Genomic DNA, 14,481 nt, shown 5'->3' with positions numbered 1-14,481 from the left:
TGCAGCCAGAGGAGAAGGTGTGCAGGGAGAAATCCGAATGCTCATGCCTGCTCCCCTCGGCGTGTCAGCCTGCTGCCTGCAGTAGCTCTGGCTGTGAATAGCTGGGGTGAGGGATGCTGCTGCATCTTTGGAGGGCAAAAAGGAGCTGATGCTCTGCTGGCTAATTGCCAAGGCACACTGTTAATGAACTTGAATGCCAGGGGAGCATGGGGCAGAGAAGTGCCAAAGGGCAAAGTGCCAGGCTTCCTCCCGTGACATCTTCTCCTCCCCGCAGGGTGATGCACAGCATGGCAGTGAGAGCTTCAGGCTTATTAGTCAGGAGGAGAGTTGTTTCTAATGGGGAAACATTAATGCTTTTTTAACCTTTTGGAAGCTCTGAAGACCACCTGCTGAGCAGCTATTTTTAACATCTCTTGCCCTTTTTGGAAAGCATTGTTATTTGAATGGGTTGCAGGAAAAGCTAATATGGCATATTTTATTGTCACACTCTTAAAAACCCAAACTTTGCCGTGTCTCTGCCATGCAGTGATGTTTCCCATAGGTTTGAGTCCCAAGAGCTGCTCTCCATGCTATGTGTGATGGCCTCAGAGCCAAGCTTCACCTCGGACTCCTGAGCTGGAGAATAATAGCAGCAGCATCTCAAAATAATCAATGAACAGCCGCTAGAGAGGATTTTGCCATTACGCCTTCTTCCCTCCTCTCTGCGGGCGGGATCCGGCCCGGTTTCCCCAGGGCTAGGACCAGCCATGCACCAGCCTCACCGGAACTTCCCCGCTAGGCGGAACCTTCGTGCAGAGGCAGCCGCGTCCCCCCGGAGCTGGCCCGACCGGACCGCCCGCCTTTGGGGGGTCCTCTTCGGCGACGCACCGAGGCGAGGGGAGCGGCGGAGCGTCCGGTATGTTCACGGCGGCGGCCGAGAGCTTCCTCAAGCAGGCGAGGTACCGGGAGGGGTGCTGACATCCCGGGGTGGGTGCTGAGGTACTGGGGGAGGGCGGCAGGGCTCCCTCGGGGCGGGCCGGGGTCCTGTCGGAGGTGTCGAGCCTGGGGCTGAGGGGGGAGCCGGGCCTCGGCGCTGCCTCACCGGGGGTGGTGGGTGCACACACACACCCCCCCCAGCCCTGGGCTTCCGAGGAGGGACAGGAATTGGCCCCGAGCGGAGGGGCCGCGGCCGGGGTCCCGACGCCCGCTGCCCCCCGCCAGGGAGATCCAGGAGGAAGAGCTGCAGAGATTCGCCTCCCGCGTCGCCGCCCTCCTGCAGGGCCCGGAGCTGGGCCCCGAGGCTGTGGACTGCCTCCAGAGGCTGCACCTCGCCGTCGCCGCCACCAAGTACCCCCGCAAGTGAGTGACCTTGTGTGTCTCTGATGTTCGCGAGAAGCAAAGTGTTACTTTCTTGACAAAAAAAAAGGAGGGGGGGGAGGGGAGCTTAGTGTTTTAAAAAACACCCTGGTTTGGAAACACTGAGTTCAATATAAATGTAAAGCCCCTCTTTGCCTTTTTTCCCCATTGCTAAGCAGAAGGTGCCTGCCTCCTTTTGCAGTGAGTAACAAGCGTTTGTGTCACGGAGCGCCGTTTCAAGCTGTGCTAAGGAACAAAATTCAGAAGTGAAGGTGATACGATGGCATTAGTCAGGGTCACTGTCAAGGGAGATCATCCCAAGACCAAGAATACGCAGGAAATAAACGTCTGAATCTTTTCTTGCCTTGCAGTGATGCTTTACTGTGACTCTTGCAGGCTAGATGGCAAGTTTGTGGAACTGTTGCAGACAGTGCTGTGTTCATCCAAGTGCCCTGAGCAGATTCAGGTGTTATGTGCTGCCATCCTGAGAGATATGTCACCTTGCAATGATCTGATCCTCTCCTGCGATGAGATTCAAGATACAAAGCTCTTGAGCCTGGTATCCTCCGTCCTTTTGGCTCAGGTAAATGGCCTGTCAAGTCAGAAATCTTCCCTTGTCAATATGGGTTTGCTTTCTGACTGTTCCCTGTTTGCTGAGCTCAAGGAAAGTGAAAATCAACTGAAAGTATCTAGGAAAAAGCAGAAGCATTTCCATGTTCATTTAAGGAACCTAACTATTCTGCTTTGTGTAGGAAAAAATGGCAACTTTTTTTGTGTTTAGTGTTTGATAACAAAGACTGCTTAAAATTGTGATGTATAGAGACCGAGGACCTCAAGCAGGCTTGTAACTAACTGGAAGCGAAAAGGAACATTTTAGTGCTGGCTGCTATAATAGACTTCAAGTCAGGGCTGCTTGAACCTGTAGAGCAAAAGATTTGAGAGTGAATTTATTACTACTGCTTTTTATGGTACTGGCTTTCATGTTCAAATGTAAAAAAATATACATAGAACCTATAAAACATATAGGGCTATAAATGTGGGTGGCACTTCAAACGTCTAGATTCTCTGTGGAGAAGAAAACATGAGGACCTTCCTGTTTTGAGTGCTGCCTGCATTGACTGCCCTCTGGGGAATAAGCTGGAAACCTTTTTTTTCCTTCTTCTACTTCTTCTTTTACTATTATTGTGCCTGTTAAAGGTAAAATATATTTCTGAAACTTCTCATTCTGGGTTTCACTGTGTGCTTAGAAATGCCTCCTACATTTCTGATTACTCCTCTGAGTCTTACTTAGCTAGAGGAAATGAAAACATAGAAACAGAAAACAGTGATGTATTACTTATGTGCTGCCTTACGAAGCACCTCTCTCCCATATCCAGCCTTGAGACTTTCCTGCAGTTCAACAGTGTAAAAACATACCCTGTGTGTTAATTTTTGTTAGATTCCAACTCAAAGCATGAAGAGGTTTTAATCAATTTTTGATGTTACTAAAACGCACTATATTATAGCCATTTCAGTATCACTTCTCTAACATGGGGTGCAGCGAGCAGCAGCCTCCCTCGTGAAAGCAGCCACACTTCAGCAGAGCCTTTAAAACTGTCTTCTGCATATTTTCATTTGTCACTGCTGTGGGTGGAAATCATCCTCCTTCTCTTTGCCCCTGTGCCTCCCTTGGCTCTGCAGAGCTGATGTTCTTTTTGTAAAGCTTTTGGCTTTCCAGAAAACACAACCTCTGGTGTTGCATTAGGAGCTGGAAACCTGCCATTGATTTGAGTCAGTCAGGTTTTTCTCTGAGCGACAAGAGATGTGTCAGCAACACACATAAGTAGCGCCATCATTTGCAGTGGGCTGCAGCAGTGTATCTGTGGGAGGAGTGGGGTTGTCTTCCGTTTTCCTTCACTGCACAGATCCCCATCCCCAAACCTTAAAATTCCCTGTCTGTGTGTTGCTTTGGTCGATTTATTCATGTCTGTTCACGAGAGAAGCACAGAAATTAGCCCCAGTCATGGGTGAGGTGCACCCATGAAATTCCTGACTGGAAGCTCGCCTGCAATTTCCTAATTCCTTCTAGTGATCTGGTACAAATCTGACTATTAGATGGGGAGTGTCAGAGAGTGGTGTTTGTTCACTGCCTTCAGCAGCCAGCTATCCAAGACCCTGAGCAGCAGAGAAGGTTTACTTTTTGTTGGCATGATGATATTCATGAAGAAAACCTGTCAAAAGTCTGGGTCCGCCTGTCATCTTTAACAAAGTTGTCTTGGACAGAAGGGTTTGACAGCGTCTCAGAGCCACAGCTGTAACAGCCTCCAGAAGAGGAAGCTGCTTTATTTTCCACATTATGAGGATATGGACTAACCAGAGAGTCCTAGAACACATTACAACAGTCCTTTTTCTGTTCATAAATTTCTAATTTAACAATTGAACTAGCAAACTGACCACATGGGGAGTAGTTAGGGCTAGTACTCTCTGCTCTAGAATTGATGGATCGTAGTGTTTCATTTGAAGACATCCATTGCAGTTGTTAATTTCTACTTCAGGTGATGGTTGTCCACAAACCTGTTGCTCTATCAAAGTACTCTCCCCTCCTGGGATCTGTGAATTCACATTGCAGAAGATCTCTGTAAAATGTGGTAAAAATAGCCTGTGCTGTGAGTTCTTTTTATGTTTGACGTGGGTATTGATGCCTGATGGAAGAGTTTGTATGGTGTTGGTCTCTAGCACTAGTAGAAGATTATCTGCCTAGCTTTACCTCTGCTTTATTTTTAAGGGAAATAAGAAGGCTGAAGTGTCTGCTGTGGGGCAGCGTATTGTAAAAGTCCTCGAAAGAAGACTGCCTGAGGGTCAGAGTGCTCGGTACCTTCTTCCTGTCCTGTCAAATATCATCAGTGTTTCACCAGAATCTCTAACTGAAGGTAAGTATATAGGAAGGCCTGAGATGACCATCTGGCTGTGATCTGTATAGTGATCAGAAGGCTCTCTGAAGGCTTTGGCTAGGAGTAGGACCCCGAAACTGCTGTTAAAAGTGATATCTCTGCCACAAGGAAAGTTAACTTATTGGGAGAGAGATATTCCACCACTCAAAAATGGGACTGGGCCTTCAGCTGCTTTGGCCCCTTCTCAGGGCCAGAGTCTGTTCTGTATGGATTTGTATCACAGTAACATGTACCCTAGCTGAGGTCTCCAGATGCAGTAGGAGTGTGAAATTGTAGCTATCCTGAAGAGCATCAAGCAAAGTGAGAGATAGAAACAGAGACGTGCCGGTGTATCTGCTCAAGACAGCAGCAAAAACAACAAGGGGTGCTCTTCATAAGAGAGGCCAGACTGTATGGGTAGTGGTGAGCGATATGCCCTGGTGACTAAACCATAGGAGAGCATTCCAGGCTTAAAATGGTGAGGAGTTGTGTTGTGACCAAGAGTCTGTTTCTGGGAGTTTCCTGTGAGGTTTGCATATGTCGTGCAGTATGCAGGAGAAGCTTTGGGGAGGACACTGGGCCGGGGTGTATGGGCTGGCTGAGCAGGCAGCATTACCTGCCTTAGCTTCTGCGTGTTCTCTGTGAGGGATTTATGCCTTTGTCTGCAGAGCTGAAGCCAGCCACTGCCTGAATGGATTTGGCACTATTTTTGCACCTTCCTCCTAATATAGCAGCTGTGAATGGAGACAAAGGAACAAGTACCTCTTGACTGATCTGGTACTAGAAGTCCTTGGTTCCAGCACTCGCTCCTTGACTTTTTGTCTGAAGAAACAGGCAAAACAATAATGAGACTGACCCAGTGGCTACAAGTTAGAAAAGGACACAGAGCTCTGAAATGAGTGTGAGCGATCCTGGACTCTGAAGTAGTATGAGGAGGAGTATAGGGCATCCACCTTGGGCTACCAATTTCTTACTGATTGCTGGGTCAGAGAGACAGTGATCTAGGCTGGAGGAAAAGCACAGCAATTGAGGGGTAGCAGGGGTATGTTGCAGAGGCTGCTTCTCTGCCCGATCTAGCAATGACCCTGTGACTTTCCTTGTACAGAGCAGACCAATGTAGTCAGTAAAAAGATGGCCGACTGGCTGAGGTATGCGAGTATTCAGCAAGGAGTCAGTCAGCCCTCTGGAGGCTTCTTCTCCAATCCCAGAACCAGACAGGTAAGTGCTGAGTTGCTGTGGTCATCTCACAGAGGCATTTGTTAGTCAGTTACCTGCTGTTTCGGGTTCCCAGAATCAGCTTCTTTTGGGAAAAGGTAGCCTAGAAGTGCTGCTGTTCTTTGTCCCTTTTTGTGGGGTAAGTGGTCAAGACACATAGGAAAGCAAAGTAGGGGGATTTATAGCTCCAAGATTTAGGAGTTCTGCTGTAGAGCCAGAGCTTCGATCCTTGAAGTAGTTTTGAGGGGAGAGTCTTTTAGTGACCATGTACCTCAGAGTAAAAGCTGATTGCAAATGAGGCCTGTGTCAGAGAGAGGGGCAAAGTTTAGTGTTTCAGGTGGGGAAAAGGATCCAACACAGGCTTTTCTCTCTGGATAACTGCCCCCCTGCAGGCCCCATAACACATATAAACGGCGGCTGCTTGTCTCCGTGGGCTCAGTGGAGTTTTCCCTGCCTTCTCACTTAGCCTCTCCGTGGGGATCTGACCTGCTGCATCTTTTCTCGCAGCCTGGTCCTGTCACAGAGGTGGATGGTGCCATTGCCACAGACTTCTTCACAGTGCTCTCAGTGGGTCAGTACTACACACAGGACCAGTGGCTCAACGTGCAAGCCTTCTCCATGCTGCGAAATTGGCTGCTGTGCTATGGGGGCAAGGGGTTGAAGACCCCTAATTCAGGTATGAACTGAAGAGCTGCAGGCCAGTGTGGGTTGCACCCCCAAGAGGGGCGTGTGCTCCGAGATGATTAGGTGGCTGTACCAGCAACCCAGGTAGTGGCAGGAATATGGGCAAGAGTTCAGAGCTCTTGGACTAGGAGCAGGGAAACTTTGGGAAGGAATATCACAAAACCTCCTGACTGATCCTTACTGACCCTTCCATGAGGAATTATTCGTTCTGTGAGTCCTCTGGTTTCAGGCAAAACCCCATGGGTCCCTGAGAAAAAAGGCCTGGGTGGTGGGAAACAGCATCTCCTTAGTGTTCTTGTAACACTCCCTTCTTCCTCAGCCTCCTTTTCTTCGCAGTGCACCTGGGGACAGACAGCTCCCTTGCTGTGTGGGTTACATTGCCCATGACATGAGCTGATACGTGGCAACCTTTATTCTGTAGATGACAAATCAGGAATGGACAGGTCTGTTATGTCCATGGTCTCAACTACATCCACATCTAGTCGCCTGCTTCCCCCAAAGGAGCGTCTGCGGGAGAAAGCCTTTGAGTACTGCCAGCGGCTTATTGAGCAGAGCAACCGGCGTGAGTCTTGCCATGAACCCTCCTTGGAGTTCTCTTGGTAGTGTTCTTGAAAACGTTTCCAGCTCACTGCCTCTTTGGGCTGGGATCTCACTCCCTAGAGTCAGCAGGCAGGCTCTAGGCGTGGGACCTGTTGCAGCTGCTGGTGCAAGTCATTGACCAGCCCTGAGCTGGGCTGTTGGGTGGGATTTGGAGGCAGTGGCCATGTTCTGCCTCCTACCCTTGATTTGCAGGGGGTGCTGTGGAACTTGGTTCTCATTAGTCTGGAATCAGGATCAGTATGTGTTCCCACCTGTCCTGAAATCTGGGTTAGTGCTCAAACTGACAGCGTAATGTTCCTGTTTGGACTCGAAGTTTAACTTGGACTTCTTTCTCTGGCAGGACCCCTGAAAAAAGATGATGGAGACCTGCAGAAAGCTGTAAGTACACAGAGGTGGGGCTGAAACTCTGGGAGTTGTGGCTTCCCCCACTCTGATCTGACTCTCTGCTCTCCTGCAGTGTCTCATTGAGGCGGTGACAATCATGGACATCATCTGCAAACAGGACTCCTCCTACGTGTACCGCGCAGTCTCCTTCCTGAAAATCCTGCACGGCAGAATCTGTGGGGATGCCACTTATGCCAGGGCACTACTGCCCATTGCCCAGTTCTTCCTGAACCACAGTAAGTCATCAGCCCTCACCCCCTCCTCCACGATCTAGTCTTGCATACCCTCAGCACAGCCTTTTGTCCTGGCAGTTTGCTGGCTGCCAGAGTTGGTAATTGAGCCTTGGCTGTACTCTGGGATGGATGGTCCCACTCCAGGAGACCCAGGAGCTGGGGTGTCCTGTGCTCTTTAGAAAACATAACCCAGGTTTAGCTTGAACCCCTGGAGCCCTTGTTGGCAGGGCTGCTGGGTGGGCTGTGCTCAGCAACGTGCTGTGTCCTCCCAGGCAAAATGGCAGCTGTGGACTCCGATGCAATCTACAAACACTTATTCACTGATATCCCGGCTCAGCTCTTCCACAACCCATCACTGGCCTTCGAATTTGTCCAGTTCTGCAAAGACAACAGCCAGCTCTTCACTGAGACCTCCAGCATATTCAGGCAGAGCTTCCCAAATCTCTTCAAGGTACAATTTGCTGGAGCAGCACAGGAGAGAGCCTGCTGCACGTTCCTTTCTGTGCCCCAGAACTTTCTGTTTACACCCCAGAGCCCTCCATGTGCCTCCATGGTAGTGCTAGGGAGAGCATGGGCAAGAAGGACTGTTACAAAAGCCAGTGTGAGTGTGAAGAGGGAAGAGGGTTCTGGGTGTCATTAGCCCTGCTACTAGAGGAGAGTCTGCGTTAATACTGCTGCCAGTGGGTTGGGAAATGCAGTGAACACAGTTAGGACACAGCACTTTGTTTGTGGAAAACTTTAATAAGTTGCAGTTTGCCAGCCACTGAACCAGCTGCCAGATGCCTGTGTTGAGTTTCCAGCAGGCTCCCAGGTTTTGACCAAACCCTCAGACTTCTCTGGTTTTGCTTTTCAGAAGTGACTTTCCCTTCCCTGTCCCTTTTGGTCACAGTGTGAGAATTGTCTGGGTGTGTGGTGGAGTAACAGGGATAGTGCAGCAGTTTGTGCTTGTTCCTTGCAGTTCCTGGCGTGGAACAGCCCACCCCTTATCTCTGAGTTTGTGGACCTTCTTCCATTTCTGCTGGATGCAGGCACAGCCATTGAGATCTTCCATTTGCTGCTTGACCTGCCCTGTTTGACAGCCGCTCTGGACATCCAGCTGAGGTAATGCTACCTTCCCTTCCTCTCGCTTGCTAATCAGGGTCTTGACATTGACCATAGCCTAGTACACACTTCTCTGAGCCTCAGCTGCCCTCTGGCTGCTGCTGTCACAGAATGAGAGGCAACTGCTACAGTCAGGTTAACGCAAAGCTGCACAGATGTCAGCCCGGTTTTCCTAGTAATGTGCTGTGCATGGGAAGAGAAGGTGATTGGCTCTTACACTTCAGTAGTGGACTGTCCATGGGGCTCAGGGAGCTGTTGTCATTCCCCTCTCCATAACCAGCTCCAAACGGTTGTCACATGCTGGAGTGTCTGCCATGAGCCACCACCTCAACACAGAGGTGTGAGCTACCTGGTCTTCCTGCCCTGCTCTTACGCCTCTTTTCTGGCTTTGTTCTCCTGGAGGCATACAGAGATTTCTTCCTGAGGTCATTAGGAACTGTGAGTCTCCAGGAAGATGGGATAGGACTGGGACTGGCTCTCACTGCTGTACCTCTGCTCTTCCTTGTCTTCCCTGACATTAGCAGCTCTTTCTGGAGTGCTTAGAAAAGGGAGTCACCCTAGAGGCAAGATGTTGGTGGACTTCGATGACTGACGGATACAGAGCACCATTTTCCCCTTTCCCAGGAGCAATACAGAAGCAATTCTAGAATTATTGCCCGAGCCCGGGGGATCTGAGCTCATAATTTTCTGTCATCCTGGTTCTCTGGCTTCTAGAGGGCCTGGATTAGACCAAGTTGCTGTCCCTGTTTTAGTGGAAAGGGAGTTATGCCACTGTTCAGGATTCCAGCTATGCCCTGGCCCATTCTCATAACGCAGCACGTTCTGTGTGTGCCTGCTGCTAGGTCACCTGCTCTTCCTACCTCCGAGAGGGCTGCCAGCGATCCAGCTGTGAAGCCGGCCACCTGTCTGGAAGCCTTTCGCCATCCCGTCTACAAGAGCATGTTCCAATATCTTCTCCGCACCAAGTCTGCTCCCGAGGATGCCCCAGAGAGGTAGGAGGCTGCTGTACGAGACTGCCACAAGGGTTTGGTTCAGCCATCCAGCTCTGGGAGGCAGCACTGGGATTGCTGGGAAAGATGTAGCTGCTCTCAGCTGGGGTGAGGCGGATTTGATCTTCCCTGTGTTAGCTTTGCCAAGCACTCAAAGGCCTTGTGGGGGGATAGGGAAGGGCAGCCACAAGAGTAGCTGAGAACAAGCCTTCAACAGTAACTTTTCTGTTGCCCACAGGCTGACTCCACTTCGGCAGCTGCTGGGATCCCTGGCCAGCAGCCCAAGGGTCGTGCAGTGTGCGGAGACTGTCCCTGTCTTACTGGAGCTCTTTTTCAGGGTGGTGGCAGAGGTAGGCCCTCTTAGGGGAATTTGGCTCCCAGTCATGCCATGGGGATCTCTTATTATGTGAAGAGCAGTCATGGAAGCAAAAATGTTAAGACACTGCAGCTTCAACAGAGGGGTGCATGAGGGGAGGGAAGGATGGTCTAGTACTGACATGAACCAGCGCTGAGCTGGCTACTTCATCCAGAGAAGCAGAAAAGCTCCGTGGTGCAGTGTCAGTCTTGACACTGTTCTCTCAGCCAGCTGTAAAGGAGGTGGGCAAGAGCAGAATGAGTGCCCGGTACCTGCTTTGTGCACTGCTCCCCTCCTGCTAGGTCAGGCTGTTTCTGTGCCAACCTAGTCCTTTCTGGCTGGTTAGTTTGGGTTTTGGCTGCTGGAAGTCACTGATATTGCTGAAACAAGAGCTGTTTCTCAGTTTGCAGATGGGCCGCTGATAAACCAGCTGGTGGTGCTGCTGCTGCAGAGGAGTGACCAGCTCTATGAGATCCCAGCATTCAAAGATGACGTGTACAGGTGAGATGGGACAGGAGGCCCAGCCAAGCTCCCAGCCCTTCCGCTGGCTGCAGCCTGGCATCCCAGGGCAGCCCAGGAGCCTTGTCAGTTGTGGCCCAGTCCCTGCTGCGACCCATCTTTGGGGGGGAACCAAATGGGGACTGCACCTTCAGCCCTGCTGGAAACACCCTGAGTGTACAGCCACTGTGGCAGTGGCTGGGTGCTGCCAGCACCTCTTTGGTTTGGTGAGGACCACCTTGCCCATGGTCTGAGCTCTACCCATCTCCCCCAGGGTGCTGAGCTCGCAGCTGGTGATGCTCTGCAAGCTGCACCCTGCGCTCATCGTGGAACTGTCCACGGAGATTCTGGAGTTCTCAGGAACAGTCAGCAACATCCAGAACAAGGAGGCCATCTTCACCCACGTGGTAAGCAGGGCCTGCCTGCACTGCCCCAACTGCAGTGCAATCTGTTGGTCACCTTTCTTCTCCTCCTCTCTGTTCTAGCATTAGCTAATCTGATTTGCTATTCCCTAAAAATTACTCGATTCCGTTTCCTTCTGCTTACCCTGAGCACACCTGCCTTTGCTTCAGGTCTGGGCTATTGGAGAGTACATGTCTGTGTCCTATGACAAGCGCTGCACTGTGGAGCAGATCAACAGATTCTTTGAGACTCTAGAGGCCATGCTATTTGAAATCACCCAGCTCCGACCACTGGCCAGCACCCCCAGCTACGCACCCCGCGCCATCAGTGTCCTTATGGCCACCTTGACCAAGTTGGCAGCTCGCAGCCAGGACTTGATCCCCAGGTGAGGAGGGATGGTGGGGAAGGGCAAAGGGCTGAAATGTGCAGATCTCATGGGTCCAAACACAGATGTTTGCTAGTGTTAAATAATCAAGCTTGACAACCGATGGAACGTGAAACTGAAACAGGATAGAGGAACCAAGCTGTGGAGGAGCGCGGTTTGGGGAAGTGGGATTCATCTGCTGACTGACACTCTGTGCATCGGGAGGAGAGGTTGGGTAGCATCTGGTGTTCACCTGTAACAGAGTCTTTTGGAGTACACAGGCTTAAGTAGTGACCTTGCTGGGTGCAGAGGTCCTGCCAGCTGATGTCCGTGTCCTTCTCTCCTGCAGAGTGTCCATGTTCCTGTCCAAGATGAGGACATTTGTGCAGAACCCTGCTGTCACCTCTGTTTACTGCGAGGAGGACCTTGAGGAGATCCTTATCCGGGCAACTGAGCTCATGAACCTACTGAAAATGCCAAGCGTGGCTCAGTTTGTGTTCACGCCACCTGTAGACGTGGCCAGTACACGGTTTCAGAGGGAGGTGAACGACTCCCTCCCTTTTGCCCTGAGGATAGTCACCCGTCTCCTAGAGCCGACCCCTGGCTTCACGCCAGGGTGAGGGCATGAGGTTGCTGAGAGGCTCCAGCCTCTATTGCAATTCGTCGGACGCTGCTGACGCTCAAGGCTGAGGCCCTGCTCTGAACTGGAAATGAGGAACAAATGATTGTGAATGAAACAGAAAACAGGAATAAGTAGAGCTGAGACTGCTGTTGTGGTCTGAGGCTGTTTGTATTTCTCTCTCCTAGCGTCTGTTGCTTTTCTGTCTCCTAAGCTTGTCTTATCTCTCCCTGGCCAGTATGGATTGAAAATCCCAGTGGATTTGTGTGAATGTGGCAGAAGAGTGAATGCATGCATTAATGCTCTACCAGCACACCATGCCCCTTTGGAGACATACGTCGTCTTCCCTCCCCTCCTCTGACTTGTTTCTCCCTCCCCTTTGCCCTCGCTACACCCTGGCTGTGCATGTGCTTCTTTTATTGCCTCTCTGCTTGCAGCAGATCAGCTAAGCAAAGGCCTGTGCGAGGTGGAGAAAGCAGAAGTGACTCCATTAAGTCTGCTGCGAGCCCTCACTGCTCTTCTGTCTTACCATCAGAGTGAACATGTCAAGATCTAAGAGACAGCTACCAGACCGGAGCTTAGAGAGATTTATTGATCCAGTTTATTGTTGACACCAAGAGCATTTCTTAATATACATCAGCCCCGTGTCAAACAGGCGCCATGCTGTGTTCTGTATCTGCATGAGAAGTTTATACACATTCGAGCTGTACAGTATTAACAAATGGGGGAAGTAAATACGTCCCACTGCTCCTCCCAGGAGAAGCAAGCCCTCATGCACACTAGTAAATAGCAGGGTTTATTTACAGGCTCTTTCAATACCTGACTGCACTGTGAGCAACACACAGCTCGGGGGCTGTTTCCCACCTCCAGCGGTGCCTGGAGAGTCAGGCTCAGCGGGAAGCAGAGGGTTGCATTGGTACCGCTGGAACTTGCCAGGGTGCAGCCCCAGTACTCTCTAGTGCAAACCAAGTCTGCCCCGAGCCTTGGCTCCCGGGCAGAGGGGAGTAAGGAGTGCATGCAGTTTGCCCAGGGGCTTTAGGCAGCCCATATCCTGCCCTGCAAACCTGCTGAGCTCTGCGGAGGATGACCGGCCAACGCACCTACTTGATCCAAAGTCGAGTGAATCACCAGGAGCCTTGTGGGGCCCTGAGCCTTTGCTCGCCTGCCTGGTACAGCTGAGTGGCAGGAGGGATGCGTTGTTCCCAGTCCCTGCTGGGGCAGCACCGCAGGCCAGTTGGCGTGAGCATGGCCTAGCAGAGAAGCAAGGCACTAGTGTCTCGGTGAAGGTGCTTTGTCCATCTTGCCCTAGAAAAGGCAGGCCAGGCTGCGTTGAAATCCAGCAGCGGAGTGTTTCCCCTGCGTGGATTATTTTGACATCTCTCTCCTGCAAAGTGCAAGACTAAGCACAGAAACCAAAACTACAGCAGTGAGGTTTAATTAAGGCCAACCCTGTTAAGCATCTCTTTTTTAGCATCACAATCCTCGGAGCACTGTTGTTGTGAGATGCCGTGTGAATATCTGATTTGCTGCCAGAGCCTACACCATGCTGGTTTAAGCGCAAGGTGCGATGTAGGGCTTTGCGGCAGGCTGTTTTAATAGGGTTCGGCTAAACTAGGTCTCGGTATCTGTCTATATGTGGAAATCAGGTCGGGTTTATCCTGTTAATGTTGCTAAAAGCACAGGGAGGACTTGGCAGGCAGGAGGCCGGGCGTGCAGGGGACCGGCTAGCCGCACGGTGGAGCTGCCACCTCAGCTCTGCTGCCACCGTTGCTGCTGGCAGCAGATAGCAGGGCTCTTTCTGGCACATTCAAGCCTGACCTTCCAAAGGGAGCCTTTGCTGCCCGTCATCACCCGTCGGCATGTCAGCAGCACACACTTCTGAGATGCTCTGAGGTGGGCAGGAACCAGGGTGGCCTTACAATGGCCTGGCAAGGTTGGAGGGAGAGGACCGGGACGCGGCGCCAAGATGTTGTTTGTCTGCCTGGGCTAATGTCAGCCACGCACGCTGCTGGGCTCACTCAGGTTCCTGGTGGCACAAACCCACCGTTCCCGGCTCGCAGGAACCAGGGGCAGGCACAGAAGCACTAACCTGGCCGTAGCCCCTTGGAGGGGGCAACAGCTCCCGCGTGGGGAAATTCTCTGCTGTGAATGCCCCACGCTGCTGGGTCAGTCCTGGGGGCTTTCTGCCAGGATCATGGTGCCAGAGCCAAGCAATAAATCTGCTGCATGAGCAAGGGCGAGAGAGTCCTTTTCTTCAAGAGGCTCTCCCCAGGACTCACAGGGAACTGCTGGTGGTGTCAGCCCTTTGCTGTAGCTGCTTCCCATCCCAAAGCAGGGCTGGTGGCAGCGTGATTGTAGCCCAGCAGCAGAAAGGCACCTGACTTAGGGTATGGCACCAGGGAGCTTAACTCCTAGCAATGCATCCTGCTTGGAATCCTGCTTCTGGGTGCTTGTGCTGACTTTACCACTGGGTGCTGACCCAGAGGTGGGCACCCTTTTCCAGCTGGACATGCGAGCACCTCGGGTGGCCACTGCCACAGCAAAGCCCAGGCCTGCCCCACATGCTAATCTTTCAATCCCAAAGGTGTTTCAAGCCTTCTGCCTGCCAGCGTGAAAGATCACGCAGGGCTGCCAGCCTAGAGGAATGGAGGAGCCTGCCTCCTGTAGTCCCCGTGGGGGGAGCATCCCCTTCCTGCCCCCTGCCAGAGGGGACGAAGGACCAGGAAAGCTCCGGAGAAGGATGACACAGGGTATAAGGTGAGGCCAGGCAATGGATCAGGAATGATGCTCCCA

The 14,481-nt window shown here is 51.6% G+C and overlaps 1 protein-coding gene across 1 annotated transcript; it reads left to right on the top strand.

The window, feature by feature from the left end:
* The first annotated feature begins 883 nt into the window (after window positions 1-883).
* On the top strand, window positions 884-12,521 carry AP5Z1 (adaptor related protein complex 5 subunit zeta 1). Its single transcript, XM_050906287.1, has 17 exons — window positions 884-938; window positions 1,201-1,338; window positions 1,732-1,918; window positions 4,100-4,244; window positions 5,350-5,462; window positions 5,967-6,135; window positions 6,565-6,705; window positions 7,084-7,121; window positions 7,201-7,363; window positions 7,633-7,811; window positions 8,319-8,461; window positions 9,304-9,453; window positions 9,689-9,800; window positions 10,209-10,306; window positions 10,578-10,710; window positions 10,876-11,090; window positions 11,419-12,521. The coding sequence occupies exons 1-17, from the start codon at window positions 898-900 to the stop codon at window positions 11,687-11,689; spliced, it is 2,436 nt and encodes an 811-aa protein (XP_050762244.1). The 5' UTR covers window positions 884-897; the 3' UTR covers window positions 11,690-12,521.
* The last annotated feature ends 1,960 nt before the right edge of the window (window positions 12,522-14,481 follow it).

Source organism: Gymnogyps californianus, chromosome 15 (assembly GCF_018139145.2).
Source record: "Gymnogyps californianus isolate 813 chromosome 15, ASM1813914v2, whole genome shotgun sequence".
NCBI classification, from domain to species: Eukaryota; Metazoa; Chordata; class Aves; order Accipitriformes; family Cathartidae; genus Gymnogyps; species Gymnogyps californianus.
Note: the sequence above shows the minus strand (reverse complement) of the source record. Positions and strands in the feature narration are given on the sequence as shown.